The sequence below is a fragment of the Lutra lutra genome, chromosome 4 (genome assembly GCF_902655055.1).
Source record: "Lutra lutra chromosome 4, mLutLut1.2, whole genome shotgun sequence".
Classification (NCBI taxonomy): Eukaryota; Metazoa; Chordata; class Mammalia; order Carnivora; family Mustelidae; genus Lutra; species Lutra lutra.
In genome coordinates, this window is record NC_062281.1 from 88,522,412 (window position 1) to 88,542,827 (window position 20,416).

Below are 20,416 nucleotides of genomic sequence, written 5' to 3' on the forward strand. Positions count from 1 at the left end.
ATTGTAGAGGGCACGGATTGCATGGAGCACTGGGTGTGGTGCAAAAATAATGAATACTGTTATGCTGAAAAAATTTAAAAAAAATTTTTAAAAATAAATAAATAAATAAAATGTAAAAAAAAAAAAAAAAAAGACGTATTACGTCATAATCTCCAGGGACTGAATCCTAAGAATTTGCATGTTTAAGTTGACAGGGGATCCTACTAGTTGGGGAACTATAGTCCTAGAGTGTTCTTGTAGTACCACAGAATTATATCCAGTACACAGAAGATTCTAGTACTATTTCCACAGACTTTGACATTCCTCCAAGCTCTTCCAGGGTTCTTCATAGATAGTTAAAAGGTGTAAGGATTACAGACAACTCAGAAAATCATTCAGCCTTGGAGGGGTCTTAGCAAACATCTGGTGTAGTTTTCTACCTGGTGGTTCCATACCCCCTCCCATATGTCTAATGATGAGCTTTCTGTGCTAAACTGAAACACGTTTAGTTGGAGAACTCACTAGCTCACAAAGCAGCCCATTTCTTTCTAGACTGATATCTTTATTAGAAATTTTTCTTTTCTTTTCTTTTCTTTTAAGATTTTTTATTTGACAGACAGAGATTACAAGTAGGCAGAGAGGCAGGCAGAGAGAGAGGGGGAAGCAGGCACCCCGCTGAGCAGAGAGCCCGATGTGGGGCTCGATCCCAGGACCCCGGGATCATGACCCAAGCCGAAGGCAGGGGCTTTAACCCACTGAGCTACCCAGGCGCCTCTAGAAATTTTTCTTTAATAAAAGCATGCATCAGAGAGTAAAGAAATAATGAGAAGGCCTCAAAAAAGCAGTTCTTGACATATAGTTGGCACTTAATTACTTGTTGAATGAGTGGATTGATTAATAATGAAATATGCCATTTACCTTGGTTATATGCCTTCCTTCCACAAATGAGAGTTGAAGATTCAGATAACTCATTTTACTCAATTCATAAAGTGAAAATAGTGGCAGAATTAGGACTAATATAAGGTCAATTGATTTCCAACTCAGTGTTTATGCTTGAGGTTGGTTGGGGAGGTGAGGGACATAGATAGCAAGAGAACCTATTCATTCCAACGCTGCCTTCTTGGGGGCACAGTATCAGAGCTAAGTGTCTGCACTCAGATCACCTGGCTTTTAATTCCAAGTTCCCTTACTTAGTGGTTGTACAACATTAGGCTTGTCACTTGTTTTCTCTGTGCCTTGACTGCTTATCTATAATGGTGATAAAAATTGTATCTATTTAATAAAGCTGTTGTGAGGATTAAATGAGTAACATGTGTACAGTGATAGAAGAGTGTTCCTCCACAGTAAGCTCTGTGTAAATACAGATTGCTGACATTGCTCTTTGTGTTATTGTTGTTATAATATTTATGATAATAATTATTATTTGGTTAGTTCATCATCCTTTGTTATACTATTTACATAATAATTAATTGTTGTTGTTATTTGGCTAGTTCATTGTCTTTTGTTGTTATTATAATATTTATAATACTTTATCATTATTATTAATCATTTGGCTAGTTCAATGCCCCTCAGTGATGAGGATCTATATTTTTATTTCTTCAAAGATTTGTGAATGCCAAGAAAATGTGTCAGTGACTCAGGAAAGCTGATTTCACAACCTTCTTCCTGTCTCACCCTAAGGACTACCACCACCTTCTACAGAAATCCCATGGGCTTTGCATGGGTTGGGGTTGTAGCTGTGACAATGGATACTGAGATGGATCAGGCAAGAATTTAAGGTAGATTCCAGTCAAATATTTGGGAAATGATTTTCATATCAAGGCTATTATATTAAGCTATAATGGGGAAATTTCCCTACAATTCACTCACCCCAAACCTATGAGAGCAAACTATGTACCAGAGAAACCAGTATAGTTAATGCTTGATCCAGGCAGGGACTGAGTTTGCATGGGGTTTAGGGTGTGTCAATCACTTCTTGTCCTGTGGCAATCAAAACAAAACAGAAAGAACCTGTCAGAGATAAGGGTAGAAATTCCAGAACTTTCAATCAGAATAATGAAGACAATTAAAGGCACATGTAGAGAGGGCCTGCCAAAGCTTCAAGGCGGGGGATGGCAGATGCTAAGTAGAGAAGTGTAGAAGTTAGACTGTGTGTGTGAGCGTGGGTGTTGAGGGGATCCTATACTGGTCAGGTGTTAGATAACGCCTGAGCAGGGGGTGAACAAAGCAGTAAACAACACATTTATCTAGGCTCCTTTATCTTATCTCATACCAACATGAAGAATGAAGGTTATTTTGTTGGTCACATTTTACAGACAGGTGAATTCTATCCCTGGTGAGCCAAGTTCTTACTAGAACTGGAAGATCTTCTGCTTTTAGGCATCTGCCTTTTCCTTGGCTGACCCTTTCTGTCATTTCATAAGCAGCGTCTCATTTTAATGCTATGCACTTTTTTCAGTGGGAGACAAAACATTAGTGGTTTGCCATTTGCTTCTGTGGCTGTGTTCTAGCAATGACTTTAAGTATATAGCTGACCACTGCAAACAATTTCCTTCAGGCATCAATGTTAGAAGTGCAAGACTTCCCTTGAAAACTATGTATGTTAGAGCATTTGTCTTTCTATATATTCTCTCTGCTAAGAAGTTCAGAACTAATCATTAGTGTGAGGTAGAGTAACTATGTGGGTCACATACTGAATATTTATGCCCTTTTATTGACTCATAGCCTGTCCCCCATTGCTTTCTGATTTTCCACATGCAGTTTCATGGAAAAGATTCTATGCCTTCACCCACTCTGGTTCATAGGGAGAATCCAAACCTGTTCTAACCTGTGCCCAGGTATGGAGAGAGGTTTCTCCCATCTATAGCCCCACACTGGTCGGTGTTCATGACTTCACGCTTTATGCCCAAAACATGTAATGGAAGCTTGTTTGTGGGAAGAGGAAGGTGAGCAGAGCCTGTTTGGGCGATGATCTCTAGAGGGTGGAGGTCCTCATGAAAGATCATCCATTTCAATTCAGTCCCTTGATGCTGAGGAGGTCCTGTCTTTCCTCTGACCCATCCTTACCCAGCCTTCAACATTCTCTCCTCTTTAATCAGCAGTCTTTATAGCCTTTAGAGGCAAGAAAACATTGCTCATTTATCATGCACTGACTCCTAGGCATCTCAAAATTTTGTTTTCAAAATAGAAGACACCATATCTGGATACTTGGATTAAACAAATATGTCATTGTGTGGCGGATGGCAGGAGCCAGATTTCTCATTGAGAGTTTATAGATAGGTGTTGGCTAAGAAAGAATTCATTGATAATTTAAGCAAACAAGCATTTATTTGGGCAACTAGAATTGCAATTCTGGAGACAGATTCAGGTAGAAACCTAATTCATGTTCTGAGAAAGATCAAGAATGGGCAGACTTATAAAAGCAAAAGATCATGAGTACAGTTGTCATTTATGTCCTCTCTGTAAAACAGGGATTGAAACCAGGTTAACTGGAGTTGGTTGGGTTAATATGCAAGTAAGGGATTGAAACTTGTCAAATCACATGGGCTCCTTTGCAGTGAAGAATGTGAATAATTTAGGTGTCATAGTGAGGAGGGAGTTAAGTTCAAGCTGAGGGCTTACAGCTGGTAAAAAGTTAGTTTGTCCCATGAGGATGTACATAAATTCCTTTCTCTATGGCCTCCTAGCTAAGCTTGCTTACTTCATTTTGAATCTCCTTTCACAAAGCCTAGAATAAACCATGATTGAATTAGAGTTGCAGACATCAATATGAACTCATGTTCAGCTTATTATAGACACAGATGGATAACTACGGAAATAGTTGTAAGTATGTGTGCAGACACTGGTTAATATACACATATATATTTCCAAGCTCTGTCTATTGAGAAGACCTGGAAGCAATGACATCCCAGGAGCAATGAAAAATCAGCTCCCAGATCTTGGTTTACAATACAGTTCCCCAATAAAAGAAACCAGGATCTATAAAGAACTCCTCAAACTCAACATACACAAAACAGACAATCATATCAACAAATGGGCAGAAGATATGAACAGACACTTTTCCAATGAAGACATACAAATGGCTATCAGACACATGAAAAAATGTTCATCATCAGTAGCCATCAGGGAGATTCAAATTAAAATCACATTGAGATACCACCTTACACCAGTTAGAATAGCCAAAATTAGCAAGACAGGAAACAACATGTGTTGGAGGGGATGTGGAGAAAGGGGAACCCTCTTACACTGTTGGTGGGAATGCAAGTTGGTGCAGCCACTTTGAAAACAGTGTGGAGATTCCTCAAGAAATTAAAAGTTGAGCTTCCCTATGACCCTGCCATTGCACTACTGGGTATTTACCCCACAGATACAGATGTAGTGAAAAGAAGGGCCATCTGTACCCCAATGTTTATAGCAGCAATGGCCACAGTCACCAAACTGTGGAAAGAATCAAGATGCCCTTCAATGGACAAATGGATAAGGAAGATGTGGTCCATATACACTATGGAATATTATGCCTCCATCAGAAAGGATGAATACCCAACTTTTGTAGCAACATGGACGGGACTGGAAGAGATTATGCTGAGTGAAATAAGTCAAGCAGAGAGTCAATTATATGGTTTCACTTATTTGTGGAGCATAACAAATAGCATGGAGGACAAGGGGATTTAGAGAGAAGGGAGTTGGGGGAAATTGGAAGGGGAGGTGAACCATGAGAGACTATGGACTCTGAAAAACAATCTTAGGGGTTTGAAGTGGCGGGGGGTGGGAGGTTGGGGGATCCAGGTGGTGGGTATTGGAGAGGGCACGGATTGCATGGAGCACTGGGTGTGGTGCAAAACCAAGGAAAACTATTATGCTGAAAAAAAAATTTTTTTTAATTAAAAAAAAAAAAGAAAGAAACCAGGGCTTACAAAACAAATAGCTGAATCTAGGTCTGGAGCAAAGATTATGCAAAATAAGCCTGAATCATGTAATAAATAGTGCCCTAAAGCAAAGAAGTGCTTAAAAAAGAAACCACTGGGGGGGAGTCAAGATGGCGGAGAAGTAGCAGGCTGAGACTACTTCAGGTAGCGGGAGATCAGCTAGATAGCTCATCTAAAGATTTCAAACACCTACAAATCCAATGGGATATCGAAGAGAAGAAGAACAGCAATTCTAGAAACAGAAAATCAACCACTCTCTGAAAGGTAGGACTGGCGGAGAAGTGAATCCAAAGCAACGGGAAGATAGACCGCGGGGGGAGGGGCCGGCTCCCGGCGAGCGGCGGAGCAACGGAGCACAAAATTGGGACTTTTAAAAGTCTGTTCCGCTGAGGGACATCGCTCCAGAGGCTTAACCGGGGTGAAGCCCATGCAGGGTCAGCGTGGCCTCAGGTCCCACAGGGTCACAGAAGGATCGGGGGTGTCTGAGTGTCGCAGAGCTTACCGGTATTAGAACAGGGAAGCTGGCTACAGAGACAGAGCCGAGGAGTGACTCTCAGCTCGGGGTTACCTTGAACCAGTCGCAGGCTCCGTCAGCTCGGAGCGCGGCCGGAGGCCAGGGTGATGGGAGTAATTGGGTGCTGTTCCCTGAGGGCGCACTGAGGAGTGGGACGCCGGGCTCTTGGCTCCTCCGGGCCGGACACCGGGAGCCCGCCATCTTCATTCCCGCCCTCCGGAACTCTAGGGAAAGCGCTCGGGGAACAAAAGCTCCCGAAAGCAAACCCGAGCGGATTACTCAGCCCGGCCCATGGTAAGGGAGGTGCAACTCCGCCTGGGGCAAAGACGCTTGAGAATCACTACAACAGGCCCCTCCCCCAGAAGATCAACGAGAAACCCAGCCAGGACCAAGTTCACCTACCAAGGAGTGTAGTTTCAATACCAAGGAGAGCGGCGGAATTCCAGAGAAGGAGAAAGCAAAGCACGGAACTCATGGCTTTCTCCTCATGATTCTTTAGCCTTGCAGTTAATTTTTTTTTCTTCTTTTGTTTTTCAATTTTTTTTCTTCTTCTGCTAATTTTTTAAAACTTTTACCCATTCTTTTTTAACGTTTTCTAACTAGTTTATCTAATATATATATATTTTTTCCTTTTTATATTTTTTCTTTATTGGTTTTCTTTTTTTAATTGTTTCTTTTTTTTCTTTTTCTTTTTTTTTCTTTCTGAACCTCTTTTTATCCCCTTTCTCCCCCATCACGATTCGAGATCTCTTCTGATTTGGCTAAAGCATATTTTCCTGGGGTTGTTGCCACCCTTTTAGTATTTTACTTGCTCCTTCATATACTCTTATCTGGACAAAATGACAAGGCGGAAAAATTCACCACAAAAAAAAGAACAAGAGGCAGTACCAAAGGCTAGGGACCTAATCAATACAGACATTGGTAATATGAAAGATCTAGAGTTCAGAATGACGATTCTCAAGGTTCTAGCCGGGCTCGAAAAAGGCATGGAAGATATTAGAGAAACCCTCTCGGGAGATATAAAAGCCCTTTCTGGAGAAATAAAAGAACTAAAATCTAACCAAGTTGAAATCAAAAAAGCTATTAATGAGGTGCAATAAAAAATGGAGGCTCTCACTGCTAGGATAAATGAGGCAGAAGAAAGAATTAGCAATATAGAAGACCAAATGACAGAGAATAAAGAAGCTGAGCAAAAGAGGGACAAACAGCTACTGGACCATGAGGGGAGAATTCGAGAGATAAGTGACACCATAAGACGAAACAACATTAGAATAATTGGGATTCCAGAAGAAGAGGAAACAGAGGGGAGCAGAAGGTATATTGGAGAGAATTATTGGAGAGAATTTCCCCAATATGGCAAAGGGAACAAGCATCAAAATCCAGGAGGTTCAGAGTACCCCCCTCAAAATCAATAAGAATAGGTCCACACCCCGTCACCTAATAGTAAAATTTACAAGTCTTAGTGACAAAGAGAAGATCCTGAAAGCAGCCCGGGAAAAGAAGTCTGTAACGTACAATGGTAAAAATATTCGATTGGCAGCAGACTTATCCACAGAGACCTCGCAGGCCAGAAAGAGCTGGCATGATATATTCAGAGTATTAAATGAGAAAAACATGCAGCCAAGAATACTATATCCAGCTAGGCTATCATTGAAAATAGAAGGAGAGATTAAAAGCTTCTAGGACAAACAAAAACTGAAAGAATTTGCAAATACCAAACCAGCTCTACAGGAAATATTGAAAAGGGTCCTCTAAGCAAAGAGAGACCCTAAAAGTAGTAGATCAGAAAGAAACAGAGACAATATACAATAACAGTCACCTTACAGGCAATACAATGGCACTAAATTCATATCTCTCAATACTTACCCTGAATGTTAATGGGCTAAATGCCCCAATCAAAAGACACAGGGTATCAGAATGGATAAAAAAACAAAACCCATCTATATGTTGCCTACAAGAAACTCATCTTAAACCCGAAGACACCTCCAGGTTTAAAGTGAGGGGGTGGAAAAGAATTTACCATGCTAATGGACATCAGAAGAAAGCAGGAGTGGCAGTCCTTATATCAGATCAATTAGATTTTAAGCCAAAGACTATAATAAGAGATGAGGAAGGACACTATATCATACTCAAAGGAACTGTCCAACAAGAAGATCTAACAATTTTAAATATCTATGCCCCTAACGTGGGAGCAGCCAACTATATAAACCAATTAATAACAAAATCAAAGAAACATATCGACAATAATACAATAAGAGTAGGGGAAACACATCGACAATAATACAATAAGAGTAGGGGACTTTAACACTCCCCTCACTGAAATGGACAGATCATCCAAGCAAAAGATCAACAAGGAAATAAAGGCCTTAAATGACACACTGGACCAGATGGACATCACAGATATATTCAGAACATTTCATCCCAAAGCAACAGAATACACATTCTTCTCTAGTGCACATGGAACATTCTGCAGAATAGATCACATTCTCGGTCCTAAATCAGGTCTCAACTGTTATCAAAAAATTGGAATCATTCCCTGCATATTTTCAGACCACAATGCTCTGAAGCTAGAACTCAATCATAAGAGGAAATTTGGAATGAACCCAAATACATGGAGGCTAAACAGCATCCTTCTAAAGAATGAATGGGTCAACCAGGAAATTAAAGAAGAATTGAAAAAATTCATGGAAACAAATGATAATGAAAACACAACGGTTCAAAATCTGTGGGACAAAACAAAGGCAGTCTTGAGAGGAAAATATATAGCGGTACAAGCCTTTCTCAAGAAACAAGAAAGGTCTCAGGTACACAACCTAACCCTACACCTAAAAGAGCTGGAGAAAGAACAAGAAAGAAAGCCTAAACCCAGCAGGAGAAGAGAAATCATAAAGATCAGAGCAGAAATCAATGAAATAGAAACCAAAAAAACAATAGAACAAATCAACGAAACTAGGAGCTGGTTCTTTGAAAGAATTAATAAGATTGATAAACCCCTGGCCAGACTTCTCAAAAAGAAAAGAGAAAGGACTCAAAGAAATAAAATCATGAATGAAAGAGGAGAGATCACAACGAACACCAAAGAAATAGAGACAAGTATAAGAACATACTATGAGCAACTCTACGCCAACAAATTTGACAATCTGGAAGAAATGGATGCATTCCTAGAGACATATAAACTACCACAACTGAACCAGGAAGAAATAGAAAGCCTCAACAGACCCATAACCAGTAAGGAGATTGAAAGAGTCATCAAAAATCTCCAAACAAACCAAAGCCAGGGGCCAGATGGCTTCCTAGGGGAATTCTAACAAACATTTAAAGAAGAACTAATTCCTATTCTCCTGAAACTGTTTCAAAATATAGAAATGGAAGGAAAACTTCCACACTCATTTTATGAGGCCAGCATCACCTTGATCCCAAAACCAGACAAGGATCCCATCAAAAAAGAGAACTACAGACCAATATCCTTGATGAACACAGATGCAAAAATTCTCGCCAAAATCCTAGCCAATAGGATTCAACAGTACATTAAAAGGATTATTCACCACGATCAAGTGGGATTTATTCCAGGGCTGCAAGGTTGGTTCAACATCTGCAAATCAATCAATGTGATACAACACATTAATAAAAGCAAGAACAAGAACCATATGATACTCTCCATAGATGCTGAAAAAGCATTTGACAAAGTACAGCATCCCTTCCTGATCAAAACTCTTCAAAGTGTAGGGATAGACGGCACATACCTCAATATTATCAAAGCCATCTATGAAAAACCCACCGCAAATATCATTCTCAATGGAGAAAAACTGAAAGCTTTTCCGCTAAGGTCAGGAATACGACAGGGATGTCCGTTATCACCACTGCTCTTCAACATAGTACTAGAAGTCCTAGCCTCAGCAATCAGACAACAAAAGGAAATTAAAGGCATCCGAATCGGCAAAGAAGAAGTCAAACTAACACTCTTTGCAGATGATATGATACTATATGTGGAAAACCCAAAAGACTCCACTCCAAAACTGCTAGAACTTGTACAGGAATTCAGTCAAGTGTCAGTGTCAGGATATAAAATCAATGCACAGAAATCAGTTGCATTTCTCTACACCAACAACAAGACAGAAGAAAGAGAAATTAAGGAGTCAATCCCTTTTATAATTGCACCCAAAACTATAAGATACCTAGGAATAAACCTAACCAAAGAGACTAAGAATCTATACACAGAAAACTATAAAGTACTCAAGAAAGAAATTGAGGAAGACACAAAGAAATGGAAAAATTTTCCATGCTCCTGGATTGGAAGAATAATTATTGTGAAAATGTCTATGCTACCTAAAGCAATCTACACATTTAATGCAATTCCTATCAAAGTACCATCCATTTTTTTCAAAGAAATGGAACAAATAATCCTAAAATTTATATGGAACCAGAAAAGACCTCGAATAGCCAAAGGAATATTGAAAAAGAAAGCCAAAGTTGGTGGCATCACAATTCCGGACTTCAAGCTCTATTACAAAGCTGTCATCATCAAGACAGCATGGTACTGGCACAAAAACAGACACATAGATCAATGGAACAGAATAGAGAGCCCAGAAATGGACCCTCAACTCTATGGTCAACTCATCTTCGACAAAGCAGGAAAGAATGTCCAATGGAAAAAAGACAGCCTCTTCAATAAATGGTATTGGGAAAATTGGACAGCCACATGCAGAAAAATGAAATTGGATCATTTCCTTACACCACACACGAAAATAGACTCAAAATGGATGAAGGATCTCAATGTGAGAAAGGAATCCATCAAAATCCTTGAGGAGAACACAGGCTGCAAACTCTTCGACCTCAGCCGCAGCAACATCTTCCTAGGAACTTCGCCAAAGGCAAGGGAAGCAAGGGCAAAAATGAACTATTGGGATTTTATCAAGATCAAAAGCTTTTGCACAGCAAAGGAAACAGTGAACAAAACCAAAAGACAACTGACAGAATGGGAGAAGATATTTGCAAATGACATATCAGATAAAGGGCTAGTGTCCAAAATCTATAAAGAACTTAGCAAACTCAACACCCAAAGAACAAATAATCCAATCAAGAAATGGGCAGAGGACATGAACCGACATTTCTGCAAAGACGACATCCAGATGGCCAACAGACACATGAAAAAGTGCTCCATATCACTCGGCATCAGGGAAATACAAATCAAAACCACAATGAGATATCACCTCACACCAGTCAGAATGGCTAAAATTAACAAGTCAGGAAATGACAGATGCTGGCGAGGATGCGGAGAAAGGGGAACCCTCCTACACTGTTGGTGGGAATGCAAGCTGGTGCAACCACTCTGGAAAACAGCATGGAGGTTCCTCAAAATGTTGAAAATAGAGCTACCCTATGACCCAGCAATTGCACTGCTGGGTATTTACCCTAAAGATACAAACGTAGCGATCCGAAGGGGCACGTGCACCCGAATGTTTATAGCAGCAATGTCTACAATAGCCAAACTATGGAAAGAACCTAGATGTCCATCAACAGATGAATGGATAAAGAAGATGTGGTATATATACACAATGGAATACTATGCAGCCATCAAAAGAAATGAAATCTTGCCATTTGCGATGACGTGGATGGAACTAGAGGGTATCATGCTTAGTGAAATAAGTCAATCAGAGAAAGACAACTATCATATGATCTCCCTGATATGAGGGATAGGAGATGCAACATGGGGGGTTAAGGGGGTAGGAGAAGAGTAAATGAAACAAGATGGGATTGGGAGGGAGACAAACCATAAGTGACTCTTAATCTCACAAAACAAACTGAGGGTTGATGGGGGGAGGGAGGTTGGGGGGGTGGGATTATGGACATTGGGGAGGGTATGTGCTATGGTGAGTGCTGTGAAGTGTGTAAACCTGGCGATTCACAGACCTGTACCTCTGGGGATAAAAATATATTATATGTTTATAAAAAATAAAATTTAAATTAAAAAAAAAAGAAACCACTGGAGGTGTGTCAAAGGGATGCAGGAACTGATTGAGAGGGATCCCAAAGCCGGAAGGGTATGAACAACAAAACAGAAAGCAGAGCATTGGATTACAACCCAAAGTATAAAATAAATAGATATCCAATATCTGTGAGTCAATACTGATATTAATAAATGATAAAGATTAAGAAAAGAGAAACAGGAGAACAAACAAATCTTTCTACAGAAAAATCCCAAATAATTTATAGTAGTGTCCCCTCAAGAAGGTGTAATATAAGTCCCTACCTCTTTGAATGGGCTGCATTTAGTGGCTTCCTTCCAAAGGGAACAATATGTTAAGGGAAAGGAAAAGAGCACCTTTTTGGTGGAAAATCTGCAAACACTGCCACAGCCAGATGGTCAGTCGATTTCGACAGTGATGGCGTGTTGACAGCACGTACCCCTGATACAATGGCTTTACCCCTGTGATCTGTCTTCCTCCCCCAGATCTGTAAACCCATTATAAGCAGGAGGAAAACACCACACAAATCTCAGTTGAGAGACATTCTACAAAATACCTAACTGGCACCCCTCAAAACCCTCAAGGTCACCAAAAATAAGATAGGTCTAAGAAACTGTCACAGTCAAAAGGATCCTATGGACAAGACAACTGAATGTAATATGGTACCCTGATTGGAATCCAAGAACACAAAAAAGACATTTGGTAAAAATTAAGGAAACCCAAATAGAATATGGCTATGGACTTTAGTTAATAATAACATATCAATGTTGATTCTTCAATGATAATAATTGTACCATGCTAATATAAGAGCTGAACCACAGGGGAAACTGGATGCAGGGAACATGGGAAATTCTCTGTACCATCTTTGCAACTTTCCTATAAATCTCTGACTATCCTGAATTTAAAAAGCCAATTTTAAAAATTAAGTGCATGACATGGGTTACCTGCGTGGCTCAGTCGGTTAAGTGTCTGACTATTGATTTCAGCTCAGGTCATCATCTCTGAGTTGTGGGATGGAGCCCCACTTTGGGCTCCGTGCTCAGAGCAGAGTTTGCTTGGGGTTCTCTTTCTCCCTCTCCCCGACCCCACCTGCACTTGCGCATGCTCAAGCATGCTCTCTCTCAAATAAAATATTCAAAAACAATTAATTGCATCCCAAGTATAATTACAACTAACGTTTATTGAGCTAAATACATCAAAATATGTCACCTATAATATCATATATAATTCCTTCTACAGTTTCAAGAGGCACATATTATTATTTTGCCTAATTTTTAGATGAGAAAACTGAGGCATAGAAAGGCACAGAAACTTGCATAGGATCTCACGGTTTTCAAAGATTTGAAAAGGGTTTCATCTGACAGAGGTCTGAATGTGTACTTGTTCTGTTAAGGAAGGTTTGGCCTAGGACTCACATAGATGTATGTAAAAACAGGATGTGATTTTATAAAATAATGTAATACATTACATGAAAATTAAAAATCAGGTAATCTGATAGGTTGTAATATGAAAAAATAAGTTTCATTCTAAATAATCTGTGCATGCACTTATTTCTTTGGGTCCTTTTAGATGTATCTATTCACTTCCCTAATGAAGCACGATGAATAGCTCATGTTTGTCATCCCTTCCCTCCCTTCCTCTTATTTAGACATGTTTTATTTTTCATGCTGCTATTGTTTACCTCTATAACTTTAAATACTGTAACTCAAACCTTATTTCTTCACTTGCCAAGTTGAGGCAGCATTTCTTGACTTGCCACTAAATAAGAGATGAAATCAGCACGACAAATTTGTTTTGTCTTAGGATGATTTTCGTTTCATATTTTATTAATGGCAGCTTGACAAGAATAAGTAAAGGCAATAACTTTTTATTATTATTTGTGCTTTATTATAGAGCATATAGTATGTAGTAAAGGAGGGTCTGTCAAACATTGTAAAGGAAACTGCTGAAAATGCATTGGACCCAGGGTGTGGGCTAGGCTGGCATCCCTAGTGGTGACCATTGGCCAAGCTAGGGAGAACATGTTTCTTCCAACCAGAGATCCAGGAAAGCAGGACACTCTGAGGGAAGGTGTGAGGTCACTGGGCTCAGTTCAGTTCCCAGGTGAGAATGTCCCTTCTGGAAGGCTGCAGTGGAAACTAATGAGGACAGAGCCCTATTAAATTAGTCACCCATGTTTCCCCAGGTGAATTGAACATGGCTCTTTCAAAGTCACTAAGGGACCTTAAAACATTTCACAACTTGCTTTCTAAAAAAAAAAATTCTATGTTCTTCATTTAGTCCATATAATATTGAAGTACCATTTTAAAAAATTAGACAAAAAAGCATATTAAATATCAAATGTCAAAATGAAATTTTCTAATTAGAAAATGTTAAAAATGTAGAACTACTTGACATTTGTTAAAAGTATGATGTCAGATATAGTAAAACAAAACAAAAGCAAAATAAAACAAAACAAAACCCTGGTGGTGCCACTTACCTATTTCGACTATCCCTATAAATGTAAGATTTTGGATATAGGACATTTTGTACAAAATGTGAAGTCTGCATTTTTAATCATTTATTATAAAACAAAGGTAAATGTACAATATTAAAATGAAACCATACTGAAACCACACGAAAAAAGACACTCATAATATTGACATTTTTGATGTACATATTTTGAAAGTGTGAGGATGTCAAATGCAGACTTTATGAAGAAAACTAATGATCAAACCACTGTGTTTTTTTGATGTAGAAATTTCAAAATAAATTTGATACAGACTAAATAGTGTAGTATGCAATAATATATAAGGTGAACAATTATTGAAGGGAATCCAAATACTGATTAAGGGAAACTGAGTAGGTCAATTATTAAATAGTACTCTTGTCAAAGAAAATTTGTTTCTGTCAAAACGTTTCTTTAAAATTGTTATTTGGTGAATCTACATGTTCAGTAAAGAACAGAAATAAAAAATAGGAAAAAAAGACATTCTTACATATTAAGCTTTGCACAATCAACCAAATATTGATTTTTTTTCCTTAGGGAAAAATTAGATTTTTCCCCCAGAATTCTCTCACACAAACATAACTGAACATCTAAAATCAAGGATATTTAAAGCTTATCAGCTAAGTATGGAATTTCAAGCAATGGTATGTCAAAATTCATAAGGCCTTGCTTTATTCAACAAATATCATCCTTTTTCCCTCAATAGGAGAAAGCATTTAATTTTTTTTAAAGTATAGATTTCATGACAGTAAAATAGGTAGATATTTTCCCAGTTTCTCAGAAAGTGTTTTTTTTTTTCCTTTAGTTAGAGTAATTTTTTAGAATATTTATTTATTTGAGTGATAGAGGGAGAGTGTGCATGTGGTGGTGGTGGTAGAGGGAAGCAACGGGAGAAGGAAAAAGAATCTAAAGCAGACTCCCTGATGAGCACAGAAACCCATGCAGGACTCTGTCCCAGGACCCCAAGATCATGACCTGAGCTGAGGTCAAGAGTTGGACACTTAAATGACTGAACCACCAGGTGCCCATAACTAGAGTAATTTTTTTTTTTTTTACCCAGTGAGTTTTTTTTTTTTTAATTTTATAAACATATATTTTTATCCCCAGGGGTACAGGTCTGCGAATTGCCAGGTTTACACACTTCACAGCACTCACCATAGCACATACCCTCCCCAATATCCATAACCCCACACCCCCTCTCCCAATCCCCCTCCCCCCATCAACCCTCAGTTTGTTTTGTGAGATTAAGAGTCACTTATGGTTTGTCTCCCTCCCAATCCCATCTTGTTACATTTATTCTTCTCCTACCCCCTCAACCCCCCATGTTGCATCTCCTCTCCCTCATATCAGGGAGATCATATGATAGTTGTCTTTCTCCGATTAGAGTAATTTTTTGACATAGTACTCACTCTTGCTCTTGAACAAAAGAAATCCCTTTCTCCAAAATGATTTTCTTAAATGGAGACATTTTCATTGCCTCTAAGATGCAATCTTCCAGGAGAGTTTGAAAAAAGTCTTCATAGTCTTTGACAATTTTAGAATTCCAATTCTAAAAATTTATCTTAGGAAAATTACTAAGAATAATCACCAATGAGAATGTTTATTTTACTGTTATTTAGACAGCAAAAAGGTGGAAGCAATGTAAGTGCCCCAAATCAGGAAACTACACAAATCATTGTGCATTCACAGGATGGACTATAATAGTGTTGATCAATATTTATTAGCACGTAAGTGTATTAACATTGTACTGTTAAGTAAAACATCAGGTTACAAAGTATTCTGAAATGATCCTATTTTGTGTTTTTTTATGAAGTTTGGAAATAGATCCTGAAATTATTAGTAGTTATTTTAGGGTGATAAGATTTTTGGTTGGTCTTCTAAAGATACAAATGTAGTGATCTGAAGGGGCATGTGCACTCAAATGTTTACAGCAGCAATGTCCACAATAGCCAAACTATGGAAAGAACCTAGATGTCCATGAACAGATGAATGGATAAAGAAGATGTGGTATATATACACAATGGAATACTATGCAGCCATCAAAAGAAATGAAATCTTGCCATTTGCAACGACGTGGATGGAACTAGAGGGTATCATGCTTAGCGAAATAAGTCAATCAGAGAAAGACAACTATCATATGATCTCCCTGATATGAGGAAGTCATGAAGCAACATGGGGGGTTTGGAGGGTAGGAAAAGAATAAATGAAACAAGATGGAATTAGGAGGGAGACAAACCATAAGAGACTCTGAATGTCACAAAACAAACTGAGGGTGGCTGGGGAGAGGGGGCTAGGGAGAGGATGGTTGGGTTATGGACTTTGGGGAAGGTATGTGCTATGGTGTGTGCTGTGAAGCGTGTAAACCTGGTGATTCACAGATCTGTACCCCTGGGGCTAATAATACAGTATATGTTAATAAATAAATTAATTAATTTAAAAAAAGATTTTTGGTTGGTTTTTATCATCTTCCTTATGCTTATTTACAATAAAACATCTTTATACAGGTGTGCAGCATTTGTATAGTGAGAAAAATTACACGTTCAAAATTATAATTATATAAAATTATGCTCTCTATATATGCTTATATGGAGATATAGATCATAGCAGAGGCAAAAACAAGGTTCCAGCCATCAAAAGGATTGCTAAGATGTGAAAATTGACATCTTGTGTTTTGGGAATCATAGACAGGCTGATTCTTTGCTCTGAGGCTGGGAAATAGAATCTGCTGGACTGGGTTAGAAACATTTTTTTAGTTTCCCTCAGAAAATGAGAATCAACTAAAAATTATTACCTAGAACTTATACTGATATGCAACCGTGTTGAGCCTCAAGCCCTGCCAGGTACCTCTGCTTTATCTCAGGTCTTCTCCGCCCCAGGACAATAGTGCTTTGGGAGTTGCAGTTTCATACCTGGCTTATGAGCTATTTCATATGATCATCTCACTCCCGGCAGTCTAGCCAAGTTGAAACCCATGTCATGGGCAAGTGTCCCACTTGCACATGAGAAGTATCATTTCTACCTGGAAAGATCCTCATCCTTGTTCCATCCCCAACACCAAAGTCTGCTTATCTTTAAATTCTTTTATCTTTATCTTTAAAGTCTGCCCTGTTGAAATGCTGCTTCCCCAAACAACATGTTCTCTCTGCTTCAGAGTTCTCCTTCCAAGGAAACCACTTCTGATCTACACCATCAAGATGAGTCTTTCCCTTCTGTCCTTGACCTTTTATACTCTTTTCCCCTTTTGAGTTCACACAAAGTGAGAAAAAAAAAAGAAGTATGTCAATCACCTTAAAATTATATTTATTAGTCTGCATATTTCAATACACAATGTACATTGTTTCTCCCATGAGATTGTAAGCTTTTCTAGAACAGGGATAAATTTCCTATTATATCTGGTAACACAGAGCACAATATAGAGTAGGTGCTCAGCATGCTTGTCACACAAAAGTTTTCAATGTAAGGATTCTGCAATGACATAGGTTGATGGCTACAAGGATGCTGAGACAGAAATCTCAAACCATGTGTCTCTGAAGCAATACCAGTCAACATCTTGGAAGGAAAGAAGGGGCAGCATCCACCTGTAGAAGCCTTTGCCCCTCAGGTGACCTCAGGGATTCACAGCAGCCAGGGCTCCAACTCCACGTTGTTGGCTGAGCTGAGTGCATAGAAGACAATAGTAGGAGTGCAGCTTATGGGGACCAGGAAGCGTTTCCCAGCCCTAAATAGAGGGGGCAAGCCTGAGCTTCCCAGCAACGTGAATTCAGAAAGGTGGATGAGAGAGAGCCACTGTACCTATGTCCCTCTCCTTAGGGCTGGTCACCTCAGCACTCCTCCTCTTTGATGTGGTAGACTGTGCTACCACTGAGGCAGCGGGGCTTCTTGTGGTGAGCCTTCTGAGAGCTGCCAGGGCTCTGCTCCCCGGGCTTTTGGGAACCAGAATTGTAGCCTCCTGAACAGAGGTCACAGCAGGGAGCAGAGCAGGGAGCCAGGGAGGTGTTTGGGCACTGTCGAGGTGAGCATTTGGGAGCACTAGGGGGCTCCCAGGATTCCTGCTTCTGTTGTGACATCAGTGGACTAGCGAGTGGAAGCTAGAAGGCAAAAGAGAATTCAATTAAGTCAGGTCCTTGACTTATCTGTTTCTTTTCTCCATGGGCTGGATCTGTCAAAATAGAGCTGGCATTTACAATCTGCTAAATCCATCCTAGAAGGGACAGAAATGGATCTGAGTGGGTACATTTGAGGAGTAAGCCATGGTGGGAACTCCCAGGGGACCCACTCACCAACAACCAAGCTATTAACTTAATCCTCTTCTTAAACAAAGTGCAGCTGAATTGGGCAGACTGTCTACTTTCCCAGACCAGGGTCCACCACGGTCAGATGTAAAGGAATAACGAATCTCTACTCTTTTTCTTCATTAAGTCTTACTTTGTCCTGAGATTCCTAAGCTTGGGTATATCTTCTCCGCTTCTTTAACACTCTGACTTCTATTACTTTTTTCCATGTTAAATCATTTGAGGTCTTTTGTAGGGACCACTTCCCTTACCTTCTCCCTGCCCCGAAGCTCTCTTACCTGGCTTATCTACTCCCTGGGCAGAAGAAGAGGAGAGATCAGGCCTGCCTTGGCCACATCTGAGTGAGGGACATGCAAGTGTTTCCTCACCCAGAGGTAGCCTCACCCTAGAGAAGGATGTGTGGACAAATCATTCCAGGAGGAGGAGTCTGGAGGCCTTTTATCCATCTTCCACTGAAGCCTTCCAGCTACATATTATTGGAGGGCAGCTGTGCGTGGACTATTTATGCAGATGTTTCACAATTCCCAGGTCTGAATTCCTCAGTGGAATGCAGCAGGATGTGGGCCAAAGGGAAACCCTTGCAAATGAGTGAACAGAGACTGTGACCTTCAGTGTGGCCTGAGTGGAGTGGGTACACTGGCTAAGTCTCTGTGGACTGAGAGGGATCTGATCACTGTGGAGATCTCTCTAGGACAGGTGGGGAAGGACCAAGTTCAATATCACCCAAATCTGATGAAAACCCTTCTTTCCAACCCCTCTCTTCACCCATGCCTTCTACCACTCAGCTCAAGGCCACCACCTCCATGATGACTTGCCTGGTCCAATAGGCCACGTCCGAGTCCTCCCTACTCTGAATGTCAGAGACACTTCTCACAGTCTTTATAGCTGCTTATGACCAAGGTGACCTACATATTTGTCCTATCACCTTTTTTACACAATTCCTTGATGACAGGACCTTGTCTTTCATCACTTCTAAATTCCTAGGACCTGATACTGTCCCTGACATAAAGAAGATGCTCATTAAGAATGAAGTAATCTATATGCCATTAAAATAGAGTATTTTGGGAGAACAAAAAATAGGGAAAAAACAAAACGCACTCATTTTTGTTCTGTGGCTCAAATCTCAATCTCTTGTGTTCACCATCCACACCTAAGGATTCTGGGAACACCCTTCCATAAATAGTACCGAGAAATGGGTGGGCGTACCTCACCTTACAGATCAGGCTGAGGAAAGTGTGGAGAGTAAGATATTCATAAACCCTGCTACCTCTTCATGCAAAGGGGAGTTTTTATGTAATTATTGGGAGACCCCAAGGAAAAGCTTTCTGCAGCATGAAAAAATTTTCTTTATCTTTTATGAAAATTGATATCAGCACATTTTGCCTATGCTTAGGGTGAGAACAGTCTCTTTGAAATATGGTCCCTCACTTCTGGAGGTATCTCTCTCAGAATTGCTGCACACATGCCCGCTAAGTGAAAAGTTTCTATTTAAACTCCTGTGGTAGGAATAGTGTCTTTCTTGCCTCTGTGTTCTCAGTGCCTACCACACAATAGGTACTCAGGAAACAGGTGAATAAGTGAAAAAGATGAGCAACTAGAAGAAAATTCTGATTATAGGGGCTGTCTTCAAAGACTTTAAGTCATACATAGGACAAAGGAGAACAAGGTTGGGCTGCACAATGACAGATAAGGACCTAACCAGTGTGGAGAGTGGGACAAGATCAGAGGAGAAGCTACTGGAGCTAATCCAGCAGGACATGACTATCAGGGTCTACCTGCTTCATTTGGGAAGGCTACCAGGGGGAAGCAGTCTTTGACATGTAGTTTGGTTGAAGGGAGAGGAAATTCCTTGTAAGTGAAATAGAGATGGTATGGGTAGTACAATGAGAATAGAGAAAAGGATAGACAATAGAGAAGGTGGGAGATGGTATGAAGTCTTTCTCAGTCTATTAGAACAGAACCCTGGGACCACCTGAGTTAGGTGCTTCAGAGATCTGACCCCTTCTTCCCTTACTTCCTTTACCTTCCTCTATCTACTCTTCCTTTTCCCTTCTCCTTCCTGTCAGGTATCAAAAGGAACCCTACCTGCTCTTCAGAAAGTTGTCATGGACACTAAGCACTGGGAGAGTAGAATAACTCTTGTCTTATTATACCAGTGGCTCCTTTTCCCCAGCTGGACTCATACCACATAAGCCTGCACTCTGACACTTTATGCATCTCAAATGTGTTTCTTTAGGGTTAACTAACAACTA

General features: G+C 39.9%; 1 protein-coding gene across 1 annotated transcript; it reads right to left on the reverse strand.

Annotated features, from left to right (window-relative positions):
- Positions 1–1,933: 1,933 nt before the first annotated feature.
- On the reverse strand, positions 1,934–18,581 carry LCE6A (late cornified envelope 6A). The gene is given in 3 exon segments (XM_053447838.1): positions 1,934–1,959; positions 17,693–17,960; positions 18,443–18,581. Coding segments are annotated over 2 exon segments (273 nt in total). The 5' UTR covers positions 17,940–17,960; positions 18,443–18,581.
- Positions 18,582–20,416: the final 1,835 nt, after the last annotated feature.